The sequence below is a fragment of the Euwallacea similis genome, chromosome 4 (assembly GCF_039881205.1).
Source record: "Euwallacea similis isolate ESF13 chromosome 4, ESF131.1, whole genome shotgun sequence".
Lineage (NCBI taxonomy): Eukaryota > Metazoa > Arthropoda > Insecta > Coleoptera > Curculionidae > Euwallacea > Euwallacea similis.
This window is the reverse complement of record NC_089612.1, coordinates 3,134,112-3,153,147: the sequence shown is the minus strand read 5'-3', so window position 1 is coordinate 3,153,147 and position 19,036 is coordinate 3,134,112. Positions and strand designations below refer to the sequence as shown.

General features: G+C 38.0%; 1 protein-coding gene across 6 annotated transcripts; it reads right to left on the bottom strand.

The window, feature by feature from the left end:
* Window positions 1-3: 3 nt before the first annotated feature.
* Window positions 4-17,452, bottom strand: l(1)G0196 (inositol hexakisphosphate and diphosphoinositol-pentakisphosphate kinase). Of its 6 annotated transcripts, none has more exons than XM_066388760.1 (22): window positions 17,182-17,452; window positions 11,501-11,930; window positions 11,296-11,450; window positions 10,942-11,242; window positions 10,617-10,890; window positions 9,102-9,290; window positions 8,966-9,051; window positions 8,786-8,920; window positions 7,941-8,175; window positions 7,341-7,549; window positions 7,040-7,266; window positions 6,728-6,979; window positions 6,430-6,675; window positions 6,138-6,376; window positions 5,586-5,764; window positions 5,445-5,486; window positions 3,310-4,185; window positions 2,875-3,120; window positions 2,702-2,822; window positions 1,462-1,620; window positions 390-1,245; window positions 4-340 (listed from the first exon to the last, which is right to left on the bottom strand). In XM_066388760.1, the coding sequence occupies exons 1-22, from the start codon at window positions 17,308-17,310 to the stop codon at window positions 206-208; spliced, it is 5,721 nt and encodes a 1,906-aa protein (XP_066244857.1). In that variant the 5' UTR covers window positions 17,311-17,452; the 3' UTR covers window positions 4-205. The 6 variants fall into 6 exon arrangements, with proteins under 6 accessions (XP_066244857.1, XP_066244858.1, XP_066244853.1 ...); XM_066388761.1 differs by having other exon boundaries at window positions 8,786-8,911; XM_066388756.1 differs by having other exon boundaries at window positions 5-340; window positions 8,771-8,920.
* Window positions 17,453-19,036: the final 1,584 nt, after the last annotated feature.

Sequence of the window (19,036 nt, the reverse complement as noted above, 5' to 3'; positions counted from 1 at the left end):
ATGATGACACAATTACCTACATACATATCTTACAAGAGCAGGAATGGAAAAAGAAGAAAAATCACCTACGATTTTCATACACTTTTTTGAGAGAATTACTGCATAAATTAAATAACATTTTACGTTTTATCCCTAACAATAACTGTCGTTAAACCTCTTCAAATTGTCAATAATAATTTTATCATCCAAATAGAAAATTATCATATTACTGATTAGAACTTTTCCTTTTAAGCCTACATCCTTCAGAGGTGGCAATACTTTTACCTAAATTAATACCTACAGAAGCGGCGTGCTCTGCTTCATCGACTTTTGTTGTAGTGAAACGCGGATTTTTAGAAACCTGAAAACGATACATAAACAAACAAATACTACTAACAATAACAACTTACAAACTCCGTGGTTAAGGAAGTCTTCCTATGCACATGCCTTAAGGTCTCCTCGCATGGCTGCGACATTTGACTAACAAATTGAGGCCTGCTCCGCTCTCCATGGCCCCTCCTCACATTACCACTTTGCTCTTCAGCCTCATTCACACTCTTAGAGGACAAAGGAACATCACTGGCTCTCCTCAAAACGTTGGTAATATCCAAATTACTGCTGGAGTTACCGTGAAAGCTCCGTGATGCCCTGGAAATCTTTGGAGGATCTATATAAGTTTCCTTCACCAATATTGAGCCAGGATTCAAAATAGGGTCTTTCTCAGTTTTCTTTGTGGATATCGTATTGAGGTTTCTACCCAGATCTATATTGTCAGTCTTCAAGTCTTTAGCGATATCAAAAAATTTTTCTTTGCTGGTGCTCCACTTTAGGTGTCCCATGTTGACGTTAGGATTAGACGTAGATGTTAACACTTCTTTATCGAATTTGCTGAAATCCTTGACCAAGCTTTTAATATCAATCATATCAGCATTATCAGTTTTTCTGCTATACAAAGACTGAGCTCTTTTGATGTTAGGACGGTGTCCTGGGTCTAGGTCGTTATTGCAAACGTTGACATTAGGAGTTAAGGGCGAAATTGCCTTAGGAATGGCCCCTCCGGACCTTAGGGCGTTGCAATTGTCCATGAGACATTTAGATGAAGCGCTGGTCAGGGTTTGGGTGTTGTCCATCAGCATTTCAACGTCGTCCTTGTCCATATCTTCGGTTAATGTGAAGTCGAAGTCCGGGGCCGAGGAAGAACCAGCAGTGGCATCGGTGGTGTTAAATTCCATTTCGGAGCCGCAAGATATTGGAGTTAATTCCCCACTCCCTGCAAATTTGTGAAATGGTCACTTTAAATATATTAAATTTTATAAGGGCTGCAATGAGAAAACAAAATCGTGAAGAGAAAATACCAAAAAAATGACTTTCAAGGAGTTATGTGTATGCTTGGTTACCGAGATATTCACAGAAAATAGTACTATTTTGTAATCGAATAATAATTTTTAAACAGTTTAAAAATTTGTTTTATAAAGTGTTAACTTGCCTTTTTGCCTTTGCAGATTAGCGTAATACTCGCAGAATTCCAAAGATCCCGATATGTCCTTGTCAAAGGCGCCCAAAGTCATGCCAACGTCTCCCAAATCGCGGTCCAAACCGAGGGTGGTAGGGAATATCATAGCAAAATCGTCGATGTTTAGACTAAAAAAGAAATCAATTTATGTATCTTGGCCTTGTTAGTGGGTATAAGTAAAGGGAAAATGAGTAACAACCTAGTGTCCTTAAAGTCTACACAGCAATGAAAACTGGAACAATAGGATGACTATATCCTATATGATATCAAGGAGTAAAAAGGAGAAAAGCTCATTACAGACAATTAATAAATGAGAAAAAATACAATATATAGACAGAACTAGAACCTTTATACCGTCTTAGTGGCAAAAAATAATGCAAATTTAAGCCTAAAGTTAGTCAATCACCCTAATGGTAATATACTATGGAATTCTTCTAACTCTACAGGCAAGGGTTGAAATAGGCATTTCATTAAACTGATATGGGGACTTTTTACCTGTTAAATCTTGAATTTCCGGAATTTCAACGATCTTTCCCAATTACTGCGCGCTTCCACCATTCGTGTCCAGAATTCGCAAGACACTTCAATCTCTGTCGGAAAAGGCTCTAAAAGCGATTCAAGCCTTGATTTCAAGACTTCTTTAATGTTTTCCACTTACTGAGCACATTTGCCTTTTTCTCAAAAATTTGCAATAAAATCATGTTTTGTCGTTTATCTTTTATACAATATTAGTATGTTCGCTATTTTTTTCGAAGCATATTTCTCAACTAAAAGTAAATTCAATTTCTTCCTGAGCGCCCTTTATGACCCTTTTCACTGTTCTTAGATCGCGATTAAATTTCATTAAAATACTGTTTTAAATTATAAAACTCGAGCTTTTATTTGATACCGCAGGAACAAACACCCCAAATGAGACCAAAAAATCACGTTAAATTAGGTTGATTTACGGAGAGAAAATATTTTTAAAACTAAACCTGTTTCAAGTTATTCTAAAGTCGTCTTGTTCTACACTCTCAAGAAACTACGTATCTCCAAATCACCAGGAAGCAAGAAAAACCTGACTTTTTAACATTACGTAAGAACCTTACGACTGGCACTAATAGCAACGACCATGCCCAACGAATATAGAATTACATACACAAGAGAATAGAGCGTTCAAGCAGTGCTTTCTTTTCTACAAATATGCTCTAATGGCCAGTTTTTAAATACCCGTCAGCGCTCACGATACTGGAGGACATCTCGCTGCTCTCCTTTGAATTTGTGTCCGACAGGCCCGGAGAAGAGGGACCGCTGCTCGACACAAAACTCGGAGGACCACTCCAACCCACGCCTAAAAAACACAACCATCCAGCTCTTTTTCAGTCCAACCAAATTCATCTTACTATTATTGGGAGATTGCAGCTTCAAACTCTCAGATTTCCCAGGCAAATTTCCATATTCGGTGACACAACTACCCGTGGGGGTAGGCAATGGCGTTGACGGGTATCTAGGGGGAGTGGAAGAGGGCGTCCTGTAGAGCTGAGCGGTGGTCATGCGATGCAGGAAACTATCGATTTGTCTGAGAGATAGCGCGTTATGAAGGGTTTCCAAAGGTCGAATGGGCGGCACACCACCGAAACCTTCTATAGCTTGAGAAAAGAATGTATTTAAATGGGTTTATTATGGTTGGTGCATTGTGGAGAATTGATAATTTACACGTTTGAAAAATACAGAGACAGAGACACTTAAAGCTAAGCGAAATCGTCGACTGAATTCTTCCACACGCACCAGTTTATGAATCAACACATTTTATCTAATTTTTATCCGAAGGGACTTACCCGAAGCACTGGCGGTGCTCTGTATCATATCTCTCAAATTGGGAGCGCTGGAACTTCCAGAAATGACCGCGGTTGAGAACAAACTGTTGGCACTGCCGGCGATGAGTTTTTTCAGTCCGGGCATTCCGCAGCTGAGTCCCATCACCTTAAAGTAGCTCATCTGTCCGGCAATACTGTGTCGATGGCGTTTGACGGCTTGCCCGCACTCTGAATAGGACACGCAAGGGTCGATCACACAAGGATTGGGGTGCGACAGAGAGCGACGGGAGGAGAAAAAGGCGAGGAGATTAGAGGGGAGGCGAGGTACGCAGAGCATGCAAGAAGACTCCGAAGACGGAACACCAGACTCATTGCTCAAGCTTTCGCTGTATTTTTGAAGCAGGTACTCTTTACCAGAAGTGCCAATCCACTCGCTTTCCAGTATGTTCGGGTCGGAAAAAGAACGATGTTGGATAACAGACTTCTTTTCACGTTTATCTGTAGGGTCACCCTCCCAGTTGACTTCCAAAGAAACGTCATCAATTTGACTGTCTACAGTGTCCTGAGGCCTCAAGTGACCTGTCGTAAATTTCAATTCGGACAGAGGCAACTCGTTGGTGCTGCTAATTCTGCATGAATGCCTGGCGCCCAACCCAGAAGTAAATAACGCCAAATTGACCTCCGTCAGAGGTGTTGTTTGTTCGTTAGAACCATCTACAGTCAGAGGAGAGTCGCAAGGCGATTCTAGATCCAACGACCCGGAAATGGGACTCAAATTCTTGTCGCTCAAGGAAACGAAATTGTATCTTCTAATGTGATGCAGTATGCGATCGAGTGGATTGGCATTCGGCACTTCAACGGGGCTCGAGTTAGTAGGAGTGGTGGATGAGTCGTCGTCTGATTAGGCGGTTGTAGACAAGACGCGGCGAGAGAGAAATGTTACAATACCGAAAACGGAGACAAGCGGGATAGGGGAAGAGAAAATAATAAAAAAAAAGACCAAGTAAGTAAAAGTTTACCAACACCAGCCCACAATAAAAGTTGCAAATACGTGTAAAAATCTCATGATAAACCCTCAGTTTCGGCAATTAGAGATTTTTACATGATCATGTTAAAGGGTGAAATATGCGTGTTAACCTTATCTTTTAAAAATTTACGAATGTTTTAACTTTCTAATGTCAGCGACAACGTTGCGTAATTCAGAACAATAAGTCGTCGCTTTGCGAATAAAAATATCTGAATTTAAATGAACTCAAATGAACCTCACAGTTTTACCTACGAATCAAAGAAAAATATCAACCGTGAGTGACGTACGCGAAAATTTATGTAGTGATGAAATGACGGAAGAGTAAAAAAGTTTTAATTGCAATAAGAAGCGACGGATTGACAACAGATGAAACTTTTTTTTTGAATAATCCGAGTCTATGCATTTAAAAAGATGTACTGGAACTCCATGGTAAAGTTAAAAACATACTAAATACCTACATTATGGAATTAAGACAAAAGCAACATTGCCAGAATGATGGTTTCCAACTAAAAATTCCGAAAATAAAATTTGTTTTCACAGAAAATACGGATATTTTTAAATTTGATGGGTAAATGATAATTTGTCTCGAACGGTGTGAAAATGGCGGAAACTCATATGACACTTTACAAGAGTATTGCTTAAAAACAATATTCCACAAACGCAACATTGAAAAATTGACGTATATTTCACCCTTCAAGCCAACATAAACCCACACATGCATCCTCCACAAACCAGACTCTAAACAAGCGAGTATAGCAAGAAAGCCCGGGATGGTACAGAGGCGGCGCAATCGGAGAGACGTGTACCGGGTCCTCGGGGAAGGAGAACTCGCTACACGTCTCTTTTAATCTACGGAGTAACACCAGTCGCACGGGTTTACCAGACAGATGAGTGGCGGCAACTTGACTTTACCCATGCGAAGCTCTATACAAGCTCAAAGGTCAACAATATGTTTGTGTAGAGAGAGAAAGAGAGAGAGAGAAAAATCAAGTTGCATTAAATATGGAAGTTTTTCCATTAAGTAGATGGTCCAGTGTTTGTGTTTAGCACCCAAAAAAATAAACACGTTAAATGGCATCCAAAACTCAAAAAAAAAACACATTAGCAGAACATCGACCGCTGCGCATACCTGTGCTGTTAACGGCATCCAAACTCTGATGGAAATTTTCGGCTGCCCAAATTAAAATGGCTCGTTAGAATACCAACAAAACGAACTTTCGAATATGCTACTTTTACGTCTACGGTGCCCGCAAAAATGCTCTGATGTTACCTTTGCCTTTCTGCGGACTCTTGTGGTCATAACTCCGGGCTCGAGGCTCAGGTTCCGGACTAACAGCTCGATTGCCCAAAGACCGGCCACCAGAAGCTTGGGTTGCTTGATTTGCCAGTTCCTCGTTAAGGCATTTGGCCAGCTGCAAGGCTTCATGACCACATACAGTGTGAGCATTGCTGTGAGAATAAATAAGATCCTCTTTGATTGAAATTACATACACCATGTCCGGAACAGCGCATAAAGATAAAAAAGTTTATATAAAAGTGAGTCAAATACGAAGTCACCTTTGCCAAATTGTCATGAAGTCAAGTAAATCGTAATGAATTTGATAGTTTTCCAAATTTGTTGCTTTCAAGTGTTTCATATAGAAATCTGATATGGTTTAAGGAAGTTTATGCTGATGCAAGAATTGATTTAATTTTTATCGGAAAAAACAATTTCACCGCCACAACATTAATTGTAACACAATTTTCGAAAGTTGATAACATGACTGTAAAGGTGTGTCATGCAATGCAAGTAATCTAAGACATATACCCCATATATGCTCACCCGATAGGGATCGGTGCGGTCGTCTTTATAAACCTCGAAAACCTGGCACTATATACATACTCGCACCCATTATCAATGGGCAAATCATCGGGTGACAGTCCTCCGCCACTGGGGATTGGTTCCAAAATACTGGGAGTACCCACCAAGATTTTCTCTTCCTCAATAACCGATATCTTCCCTTCCTCAATTATTGGATGATTTTTATCTTCGGGAGTGGGAGTGGTAGAGGTATTCGCACTCTAAAAAAAATTAAGGTCTATAAAGAAAGTACGACGTCACACAGTGCACCCACAGAGCTTTTGCTAGCGGCCGACTCGTTCCGAGAATGTGGTCTAAAGCCGGGCCCCGGCGGCAAGTTTTTCTGTACACAACAGTTAACTCCCGGACTGAAGTGCAGCTCTATATGGAACCGCTCCTCACTGCAAGGGTCTTTGGTAGGATCCTCGTACAGCATTATCACAATCTGAGACATGTAGTTCAGCTCAGAAACCATGGAGACGTACTCCATAGCTCTACGCCATTGTTCATCCTTTCCCACCTATAATAAACAACGTTTAAAAATATTTTATTGACAAAAGATTTACGCATACATCGAGCAATCCTCCATGTCTGAGCACTGTTATTAAAGAGTGAATGTGACTCTCGCTGGTGAAATAAAGGCGTGTCCTAACATGTCTTCCAGGACTGGAAACTCCGTGTGAATAACGGGGATTTAATCGATTTACTGACTCTTCGCCGCTTTCTTCGATATTACGTTGCAAATCTGCTTTTATTTTCTTGAGTAGAGGGGTGCAAATTCCTTGACCTATGGCCAGTTTTTCTTGGGCTGTGAGGCCATATTCCTTCAAAAGCACGATATTAACTAAATAAAAGAAGATTTTTCACTAGACAAGATTTTTTACCTGAGGAATTACGATATCTGCTAAATATTTGGCATTCACATATAGTTCTTCGGCTTGCTCGAACTGAATCGTGTGCTGATTGTGCTGCAAGTCGTACTTGATACAATCGTAAATATCCGGTATTTTACTAATATCGAAAGTCTTATTCTTCGTGTAAAAATCCTTCTCGATCTTGCCCCAACGGCGGTACATCAAATCCCACGATTCTCCGTGATACAATATGGCCTCTGTGATTGAAGAAAGTTATTATAAATCAAAATATAAAACGCGAAAAAGTGAATAAAAGTCATAAATAACGAACCTTTAGTCTTACCATCTTCTTTTTTCACTTGAACAATCTCCATTAAGGATTTTATTAATTCGTGCACGTGCTTGCAACACTTGTACGGATTCTTGACGAAATCCATGGCCTCGTTAATGCTAGCTGAGTTGCAGGGGTTAATTTTTTCGCGATCGATTTGGCTGAAGTCGCGGTCGATTTGCATCAGTTCGTGTAATCTCGCTTTACACCTAAAAATCAACGGTTATTGAAAACTTTTATGAAGATGATGTCTTCTTATGCATTTTAACATCAATGAAGTTAGACAAGTTTAAATAACATAAAACATTAGCTTTACTTATAAGCAAAATTGAAGCTGTAAAAAATTATACACATTTTTAGGCAGAAAGTAGAAGAAAAATGACATGTAAATTGTCAAAGGCATGTGTTATGAGCCCTAAGAGTACATCAAATTATTTAACTAACTCAATCAGTAAATTCCAATAAAATGTATAAGTTTTTTTAAAATATAAATTGTTACTTCTACAGTGCTTACGAAACAAAGATGGTGACGACTTTTTTGATTTACTATCAACTTTCGATTTCTACATAAAATGCATGGTTCTCCACATAAACACTTACATGTTTTGAAATTTACTACTATCACAGTCGTTGTCCAGCAAGCCGTTGGTGTTGGCACTTTTGACCATTTGGACTAAGATGGGGGTGAGTTCGCCCTCGAGGGCCAGCAAACCCTTGGCAAAAGCTGCAGCCGTCATTTGAACGCGTCCTTCATCCGAAGCATAGATTTTCAGGTCGTGACGGAAGGTTGAATGCAACCGTAGAAGGCCCAACCCTTGGGCACCCGCGTATTCGCCTGCAGCACCCAAAGTTTACCCATAAAAAACTTTTTTGCGTCAAATATTATTTGCTTGAGACTTCCACAATTTTTAATGATATTTTGCATTTTAAAAAATCGCATAAAGAAAAAGGAAACTGTGTAATTTGACCTTATGAAATGTGTTTTTCAATACCTAAAACCTGTCCAAAATTGATTTGCCTGCAATAACTCGGCTTTTTCTTCTCAGTGATTAAAACACCGCAAAATGATCAAAGCGGAAATGACTGGAAAACTCTCTATGACCGCAAATGATGCATTTTTGCCAAATCCCAACTTACCTAGTATTTTTTAAGGAGTAGAGAATTTAATAGTGCGATTCTGAAGAAAGTGTTTCGTAGAGGGGAATAACTACCAGCCATATAGAGACACAGAGACAGACACAAAACACGCAATTTAACATAAAACAAACAACTTCAGGGATGTCTACTGCAACTTAGATCAAATAAGTACCATTGAAAATAACTAAAAAAAATCACATTATTCGGGAGCTGTGCAGACTAAACAGCCCGGGCAGCCGCGAATTCAAGGGCTACACAAAGTCAAACAAAGATAAAAGAAGCGTAATACCAACCGGCAAAATGTCTACCTTGTCCTCCCGGGTACATGCACCGGAAGATACGACCAAGCTCCTCGGCTTGAATGCGCCCCGCTGGAGTTAGTTCTCCGCCCCATTTCAGGATGAGCACAAGGGAGGGCTCTGCGGGCTTATCTACTGAAAACACTTTTCAACACTTCAGACTTAGATTCACGTAATCCATCAACGTACCATCGTCCGAACTAGAGCCTCGGGGTCGTCCTTTCGGCTGGTACTTCATTTGGACCTTGCGGTTAATGCCAGAAAAATGACCATACCTTTAATAGATTAATTGAGAAATATCAAATTAAATAAGGAAGAAACTAACATTTCTAGAACGGCTTTGAGTTGCTCTAATTTGCCTTGTTTTTCCTCAATCTCGGGCTCGGCTTCATGTTGCTGAATTTCGGCCAGGAGGGATCTGGCAATGTCCAAGATTTCCTGCAGTTGTTTGGGCCGTTTTAACTTTACGTGGCCATGCTTGAAGCCGTCGTATTTGTCGAATATTTCGAAAAACCTAAAAGGTGAGCTTTAGATAATGCACTGCCATTTAAAAAGTGACAAAGTCGAGGACTTTTAGCAATTCTGAAGGAGATTAATGGAGCTTTCTAAAAAGTACAATCTTATACGATTGAACTTGGTTGTTGGGAGTTAACGAAGTTTTGCGTATTCCAGGAGGTCCAAAAAACTTGAAGTAGCCCTGGGGTGCAATTATGTCTAAATTTGCTGTCACAACTGTGTATAATGTGTTTTCAATAATCAAGGATGTCGAGCACGTGGACCTTGTACATGGTAAAGATATCAACTTGGGAGAAAAAGAAGTTTTAGTTTTCATCTACTTCTTATCATAACACGGGAAAAAACTAAAAAGAAATTTGAAAATTTCGGTATTTTCGATCTGTTAACATCGTGATGCTAGTCCCTTGCGAATACGCAACTATTCTCCCTTTTAAACAAATCTGGAAACATCGTATATTATTATATATCACGTATTTATTTTTAGATCAGTGATTTACAAAAGGTAGGTTGTATATTTTGTTGGTGTAAACACCAAGATGGTTATTGTACCAAATAAAATAATAATCGGGATAATTGTGTACTTTTTTGTTTCAAACACTTGTGAAATGCCTCACTCATATAGCTCACATTTAATCAGTGAAAATGGATGTTACTAAAAACATTTTTCTCCTTTTGTGATGAAAATGAAAGCTGTGGTGCTCAAGCTTTTGGGGTATAGATGTTCCTCTCTGAAGGCTAAACAGAACGAGGTCTCCACCCCTGTTCTTTCATGTTAAATCGCTTTAAACTTTAAACTTCCTTAAAAATGGGGAAATACGATACGATGTAAGGATTAGAGCCTGGTAAGGTGGAGCCACTCTGAGTAAAGAGACTCTCGTTGAATCATACCCTGCTTAGGATAGGTCGATGGGAGTAGAAAATCAGGGTAAGATGGGTCTGTGATTTAAATTAAAAGGGGAGATTCTGATTTTTTTTTGGTTTATAGATAAGTTTAGCAAATCAACGTAAACAACAAATAACGAAGAACAAATAATCGAAAACAACCAATTGACAAGGCATATTAGATTATGCTACGCGCAGGATGGAGTGATGAAAGTAGAACAGCTGGTAAGATAGGTTTGTGATTTAAATTAAAAGGGAAAATTCTGATTATTTTTTGTTTGTTTTACAAGTAAATTTTGGCAGGTCTATGAGAATGGCGTAATTGTAAAAAAAGTCGTTAAATTAAACCTTGCGCAAGATGAAGGATAGGAGTTGTCTTAAACAATTGGCATGGACCTCAAGCTATAAACACAGCTAAATTTCATAAGAATAAGCTACTTACTTGGGATGCCGCACTTCGACTTTCATCTTCTGTTTGGGCGTCCGGTCCCCATGCCGTATAACCGCGGTGACGCATCTCAGCTCCATCATTTTTCCAAACGTGGTGGGCACAATCGGAGGATCGTCGAGTTGAAATGGCACCGACCACGGTATATGCAAAGTGGGAGCCAATTCCCGCAGAATCATATTCCCCAATATTTTTGCAGAATCGTCGTAGTATTTGTTCGAATTCTTGACAAAGCTAAACCCGTTGACGTCGCAAACAAACGATTTCCCTAATAATGACATTACAATAATTAATAAGAATGTTGAAAAACCAAACTCACCGTTGGCCCTAAGAAGGTCGAATCCGCATACCGCCTGCTTGAAGGCTAAACACACCTTCCGTGATATCAATTTCTCAGCATTACTCAAAATAACCGGATAGCGGATCTCCTTGCCGTCCCTATCCCGCTCCACTTTTCCGTCCAATGCAGGTGATTTCCGGGCTTCAGCATGAGCATAATCGGGCCCCACTGTGTACACTTTCACGTCAGTCCCGTCGGTAGGCATGAAGTCTTCATAGATAAAACTGCCAGTTTTGCGGACTCTAGATTCAGGGGAATAAACGCTGCTACGACTTCCAATCTAGTTTAAACATTAAAATAACCATCTCTTTGTTGTAAATGGAATAAAAAAACCTTTCGAAAGAGCCTTTGGCTGCCACCTCCCGCAGATGTAGGATAATAAATGTAAATATTGTGATCTTCCGCTGATACTGGTTTCTCAACAAACGGTTTATTGAACACCACTCCATTGACTTCTACATGATCCTCAGACTCCACCAGTTCATGATCTACATTCAGAAACAAATCAACACCACTACAACCAAAACCAAAAACTTACCTTTAGGGTTGGGACTGTCCCTATCCAACACGGCATACCGAGGGATTTCGATACCTTCAGCCCCCAATATGGAGTACACCTTTCTTCTGTCTTGAATATCATACTGCATATGCAAATTATTAATGACATAGGGATTGTGCAATTGCGCATACTGTATGGCTTTGTCTAATGGAAATCCCTTGGAATGAAACGAAATAAGGCAGTCACAAACCGGCCATTCTTCCACTGGTTTCTGTAAAATCACATCTTCTTGGAACACGGTGACTTTAATGTATTCGAACTCTTGCAGTCTGGTTAAAATCTCCTTCATTGGCTTGCTCTGTGTTTTCTTTTCCATGGCGCACACCCCAACGATGACCACTTTGCCCCCATCGTCCATGTCTTGGAGGTCCAGGGCCGAGTTGTTGGGGTCGCATAGTTCCAGATCGCCCTGGAATATCATTTCCATGAGATTAATCCTAATTTTACTATTTATCCAATTAAGAATGACAAGAAGAGTGGTTTTGTAAAGGGGTTTTTCATTGATTGCAGTGATTACAAGACCAGTCTTGATAGAGATTACTTAAGGCCAAACTATTAACGTGCTGTCAGCCAATTTGCAGGTAAGCTTTAAAATAAAGGCTGGGCATTAGTGATATTCTGTTTCTATTGAACGTAGCTTAATACTAAAGGGACCAATACGCTAATAATTTGGCCTTAAAGAGTTCCTTTCAAGGTTAGCACAATGGGTTAGTAAAACCAATCTAAACGTAAAAATATCCGACGAGCAAATTATTGAAGCATTGGTAACTTTATCGGGCACACAATTTATAGGTAAAATGGAACAATGGGTACTTCCAACTTAACACAAACTTTATGTTACTATAATTTTATTTCGTAGATAATTTCGACGGAACCACGAAAATGACCAATACTGTGTTCATTTCAACGTTGCTGTGGAAATTATCCTCTTTGCAAAGCTGTCAATATTTTGATCTATTCACACTATAATTGGATATTTATACATGGAATTCAATTATCACGGCATACTATTGCTTTTCTAAACCCGTCTACTTAGAGTTGGTTTAGGGGCAAATTAGTAATGTACTGTTACATCAAGCTAATTTTCATAGAAACCAAGAAACTGACCCATATCCAGACTCTGTTTAAAAGCTTCGACGGAAATTAGCCTGCACTTAAAGTTGACACCGTATTAGTAATTTGGCCCTAAAGACCGGTTTTGCAAACTCCTGGTAATTTTGCAAGAAACATTATTTCTGCGGGAATTGAGAAATTATATACCGGGTGATTCACGGTCGATGGTAGGTTAGACGTTTCTGGAAGACTGATATCACGATTTTTATGAAAATTTGCATAAGTAGATAAATGAACTTGCCCTATCGACGTAAAATATTTTCAGTCATGCAGCGTTGCCGGTTCTATCAGAAAATACTAGCATCTCCGATATTTTAAATGGAACACCCTGTATATTTTTTCATTTTTGGGTTCTACATTTCATACTAATAACTTCTGCATTTAACTTCCTATACTTATCTCTAGCAGTTTTCGGAATATTATTTAATTTTCTTATTTTTTGTTCAAAGTGAGGCCTTTAATAAAACCTCTGCTATAACGTGATTTGAATTCACAAAGGGACAAAATTTTGAATATAATTTGTGAAAGGTCCATCAATTTATCGCATGTAATTAAGAATGTTCTGTCTTATACAGGGTGGCTCAAAATTAATGGTCTTACGGGTAAACAGTAAAAGTGTCTAAAGTGTGTTTTTTCAAATGAAACCCTCTGTATATTACTAGCCATGCTGAAAGACAATTAAATTTCCTTTAAAATGATGTGGTACATCCCTATACCTAAACCATCACGTTTCGAAAATAAAAGCTGTTTTGTCTTTAAATTGAATTATTTAAAGATATTTGCCAAAGGTGGCTCTGCGACGCCATAATTGTTGAAAACTATGCAATTGTTTGAACAGTTTGACAGGCGGCGTTGTTGTAATTTTTTATTTACGCATTTTTAAGAATAGTGAGTCAAAAACAGTGAGAAAATGCCAGAAAACAGTTATTCAAATGAAGTGTTGATGAAATTATTTATTTTACATGGACAATGTGACCAAATTATAGCAAGGACCTGCAGAAAGTTTAATGAAATGTATCCTGATTTGCAAACAATAAACGAAAGGAAGTTTATAAGAATACAACAAAACTTCATTAACCATGGCTCGAGACTAAAGGCCGAACCTAAATTACCGAAACCTGTAACTGCTGATGAAGAAAATATTGTGAATGTATTAGCTTACTTCTACGCGTATCCACAATCGTCTATTCGCAGTGCCGAAGATGATTTGGGCTTAGCATATGCTTCCATTCAGCGAATCCTCACCAATCATAACATGCACGCATTTAAGTTCGCCAAAGTCCAGCCTTTAAAACCAGATGATTACCAACGTAGAATCAATTTTTGTGAAACTATGATAGTAAAAAAGCAAGAAGACCCTAACTTTTTTAAAAACATAATATGGTCAGACGAAGCCAAATTTTCACGAGAAGGCTTTTTCAATAGACACAATAAGCACTTTTGGACTCATCATAATCCACATGTAACCAAAGAAATAGGATTTCAAGAAAAATTCAGTTTTAATGTATTTTGTTTATTGAAGAATAATAAATTGAATTTCGTTATTTACGACGAACCACTAAATTCTGCTAAGTACCGCGAAATACTAAGAACTATAGTAAGTCACTGTGTAGATAATATGAGTTTAGAAGAGTATCGCACCTGTTGGTTTCAACTGAAAGCGTGCATGTTATGATTGGTGAGGATTCGCTGAATGGAAGCATATGCTAAGCCCAAATCATCTTCGGCACTGCGAATAGACGATTGTGGATACGCGTAGAAGTAAGCTAATACATTCACAATATTTTCTTCATCAGCAGTTACAGGTTTCGGTAATTTAGGTTCGGCCTTTAGTCTCGAGCCATGGTTAATGAAGTTTTGTTGTATTCTTATAAACTTCCTTTCGTTTATTGTTTGCAAATCAGGATACATTTCATTAAACTTTCTGCAGGTCCTTGCTATAATTTGGTCACATTGTCCATGTAAAATAAATAATTTCATCAACACTTCATTTGAATAACTGTTTTCTGGCATTTTCTCACTGTTTTTGACTCACTATTCTTAAAAATGCGTAAATAAAAAATTACAACAACGCCGCCTGTCAAACTGTTCAAACAATTGCATAGTTTTCAACAATTATGGCGTCGCAGAGCCACCTTTGGCAAATATCTTTAAATAATTCAATTTAAAGACAAAACAGCTTTTATTTTCGAAACGTGATGGTTTAGGTATAGGGATGTACCACATCATTTTAAAGGAAATTTAATTGTCTTTCAGCATGGCTAGTAATATACAGAGGGTTTCATTTGAAAAAACACACTTTAGACACTTTTACTGTTTACCCGTAAGACCATTAATTTTGAGCCACCCTGTATAAGACAGAACATTCTTAATTACATGCGATAAATTGATGGACCTTTCACAAATTATATTCAAAATTTTGTCCCTTTGTGAATTCAAATCACGTTATAGCAGAGGTTTTATTAAAGGCCTCACTTTGAACAAAAAATAAGAAAATTAAATAATATTCCGAAAACTGCTAGAGATAAGTATAGGAAGTTAAATGCAGAAGTTATTAGTATGAAATGTAGAACCCAAAAATGAAAAAATATACAGGGTGTTCCATTTAAAATATCGGAGATGCTAGTATTTTCTGATAGAACCGGCAACGCTGCATGACTGAAAATATTTTACGTCGATAGGGCAAGTTCATTTATCTACTTATGCAAATTTTCATAAAAATCGTGATATCAGTCTTCCAGAAACGTCTAACCTACCATCGACCGTGAATCACCCTGTATAAATAAATGCTTCGCTATAGTTTCGTTGTTTCGACGGTAATTATCTTGCTCACAAACTTTACAGGAGTTTGAAAATCTGGATATTAGAGCAAAATTATTAATGTGCTTTCAATTTGAACGGCAGATTAATTTTCAATGAAACGTCGAAACAGGCTCAATCAGCTTCTGGGTTCCTATGGAAATTAGCTTCATGTTAAAATTAACTGCACAATAGTAATCTGATCCTTAAGGCTAAATTATGACTGTACAAATTTAACATCAAGCCAGTTTTCATAGAAACAAAGAAACTTACCAATGTCAAGTCTCTATTTCAACATTTCAATAATATGACCGTTAATAGTATATTAATAATTTGGCCATTAAATGACCTTCCCATTCTAACGGTTTAGGAACAGGGTGAACCATATCAATTTAACTAATCTACATGTATTGAGAAAATATTTCAGTCCCCGTGCATACTCTTCCAATTCACTTAAGAAGTTAAAGAAATTGCGATACACGTCTGACACACAAAACTAACAATAATGAAGTTATTTACTTATTTATTTATACGTTTAAACAGGCGGTTACATTAATTAGGGGGAAATTTACCAATTAAATGGAAATAATGAATTGGAGAACTCACAACCAGCACGGCACGACGCCATTTTTTGCACAATAGCAAACTTGATAGGAGCGCGAAACAACAGAATTCGAATTCAAATGCGCATATTCTATTGGTTGGAATCACGGATGTGAACGTGAATTACATTAAAAGTATGAGATTCATTTTAGTTCTGATCATATGCGGTTTGCCATGGCGTTTTTGTGATTTTTCTATAGAAATTCATTTATCTCACAACTATTACATTTTCCAATCGGCATCTCAATCCTTCTAATTTGTCCGTGCGCTGTTGCTAAATCTTCTTGTCCCTAGGTAATCATGTTAACATTAAGACTTTCAAAATGAAAAACCAGGTGGTCTGATTGGTTGAATCGGGCAGTTGGCTATAATGATTAAACTCGCGTCGCTGTTTTAGTCCATTACGTCATAGAAATATTTTTTAATACATCAATATCTTGTTGCAATTAAACAATTATATTTACGATTTAATTAAAATAAACGTTAAGTAACCAGCCGTTCGAGTTGGTTAAACGGAGTGGCTTTAAGCCAAAAATTTCAAGGCATTTAATAAATCTAGGAAAACCCCGGGAAACACTCCTGGGTTGAAGAGTTACGGAAAAATATTGAAATTTGAATTAGCAAACCTGACAGCTTTGATCTCGCGCGCAACACCTAAGCCCAGTAATAATCTTCCCACGACATTGACGCAATCAAAGTGCCCCTTGTTAATTAAAATTTTCACACATGACTTTATTGATTATAGTTGATTTACGATACAATCACGTGCGGGAAATATTAGATATTATCTTTTATGGCTAATACTATATGTCCACTAACCAGCTTATTCCCTAAAAAACTAAATAAGGATCTGTTACCAAATTGTCACCAAACTGGAATAATGACTCTGACTGACTGACCGTCTCTGGACTGTTGCCGATATAAAACATGGCTAAACTTCAATACGTGCTATCAGAAGAACATGTCTTACATTAAATAACCCCCTTTATCAGATGTCCTTGCTTTAAGCCATATTTGATTGGGAATGTAATTATTATTTTGTTGTAACAGGATTATCCGCCTATTAACGTTGTTTGCCGACACTGATTAAGCAATTAACAGATTTTGGAGCAACGTTGCCAATATTTACAAGCTATGATATTTACATAAATATTGAAGCACTCATCGCAATCGCAGCAAGAGTCCGAAGACTCGGTTTCGACGTCGCTGGCCCTCCGGTACTTCCGCCACTTCTTCAACCTCCACCAGTCTTTGAAATGAAATCTCCAATCCATGTCGGAGGCACATACACCCACACAAAACAATTTATTTCATTTTTAATATGTCAAAAATGACAACTCGAAATTGAACTGAATCGCCGCTGACGAGTAATGTCAGTCGCATGACACTTTCGGCTAAATTGCCTTTCACGCAGAACCACTGATGCACAAACAGTGGAATTTCTGGAACCGCGTAATTTACTTACTTATAACATTCAATAAAACAACCGATCAAGGCTGCGCCGCCGCCGCTTACACTACTCTACTGTAAAGCGTTGATAATAATATGATAAAGGTTTAGGTAAATATTTAAAATTCGGCGTGAAACAGTTTGTTGGAACAATGACCAGAGAAATTTATTGAACTGATAGAAAGAGAGTGAATTATCATACCGTTGTAGTAATGTGATAAGATGTGATTTATTGCATGCAGATTAAGGTAATCTTGTTGAGGTGTCCGCGTATATTATTAAATTTGAAATTTCCTATGACTAGTCGCTAATTTTATTAAATATCTTGATAAGATAACAGAAAAAACACGTTCCGTTTTTGTCTAAATAATAATAATTGTTTTGTATCTTACATAACATGTATAGCCACTTTTGTTTAAAAACACTCTTGTAGGTAGGCCATGCAACTAATCCACTAAAACCAAAAATCATGCAACTAATAATTGCTTTCAACTCAAGAACTCAATTAGTGCAATTTTTCCTTTTATTCTGCTTGGGATTCACTTAAACGTCAACAAATAGCACTTAGAGTGAGATGTAGAGTTTAGTGTTAGATGTATTTTATATATTCATAATCCATATACTTTAGTTCTGTTATTTATTGTGGTTAAAAAAAAAAAGTTCCTACATTCTAAAGATGATCACATGTTTGTGATAGAAACATTGACAAGGATTTCCATTCAAGCCCTTAGTCATGGCTTAATATTATTGTGGTTACTTTCAACTAAGAATAGTGTATAATTGCACTACTCCCACAGCCCCTAGTTACACATATGTAAGGCTTTAAACCCAAAGATAACAAAAGAAAAAATAAATAGATTGTGTCAAATATATAGAGCATACTTTCAATCAGTGCAAGCTTTAAGCTGGCTTTTTAGTTTCATTAATGACTTAACCTTGAGGCATAAGAAGAATAAACATATCAGTTGTTTTCTCCGAATTTATACTTGACAGCAAGTTAATGTTAATAATATATTTTACACCTAGGTTTTATACCTTAAAGAAACTATGAATCCAGCCTTACATGGTATTAAGAGCCTGAGTTTTAACAAAAATGCAAAACACAAGCAAAATAATGTACCATGTGCCAATAGGAAGGTGCTATAGAGGGATTGTCAACATCTTCAATAAGCACCGAAGGGACCGACTGGGCCCCCTCAGCAGACGAGCCGGCCATGAACATCGAAAAGCAAGAAAGGAGTAGTAAAATCGAACAGACTTACTGCCCCTACATAAAACTCTGCGGGTCTGTAGGCAGCATTACGCAGACCCTGATACCCATGTTCTAATTCTGTATAAGACATGACACCTTCGTGACATGCTCACTTTGTGGAGGGCACAACCGCTCAAGCAGGAACGAAGTAATTTAACTGAAAAAAAGAAGGTCACATTGAGCAGGTCAAGGGATATTGATTGTGGGGGGTACCTACCCTTGGGAAGTTGAACGGGGATTCGGCATTGGGAGCAAAATCTTATTGCTGTTGCTAGCTAATAATTTGGTAGGACGGAAAA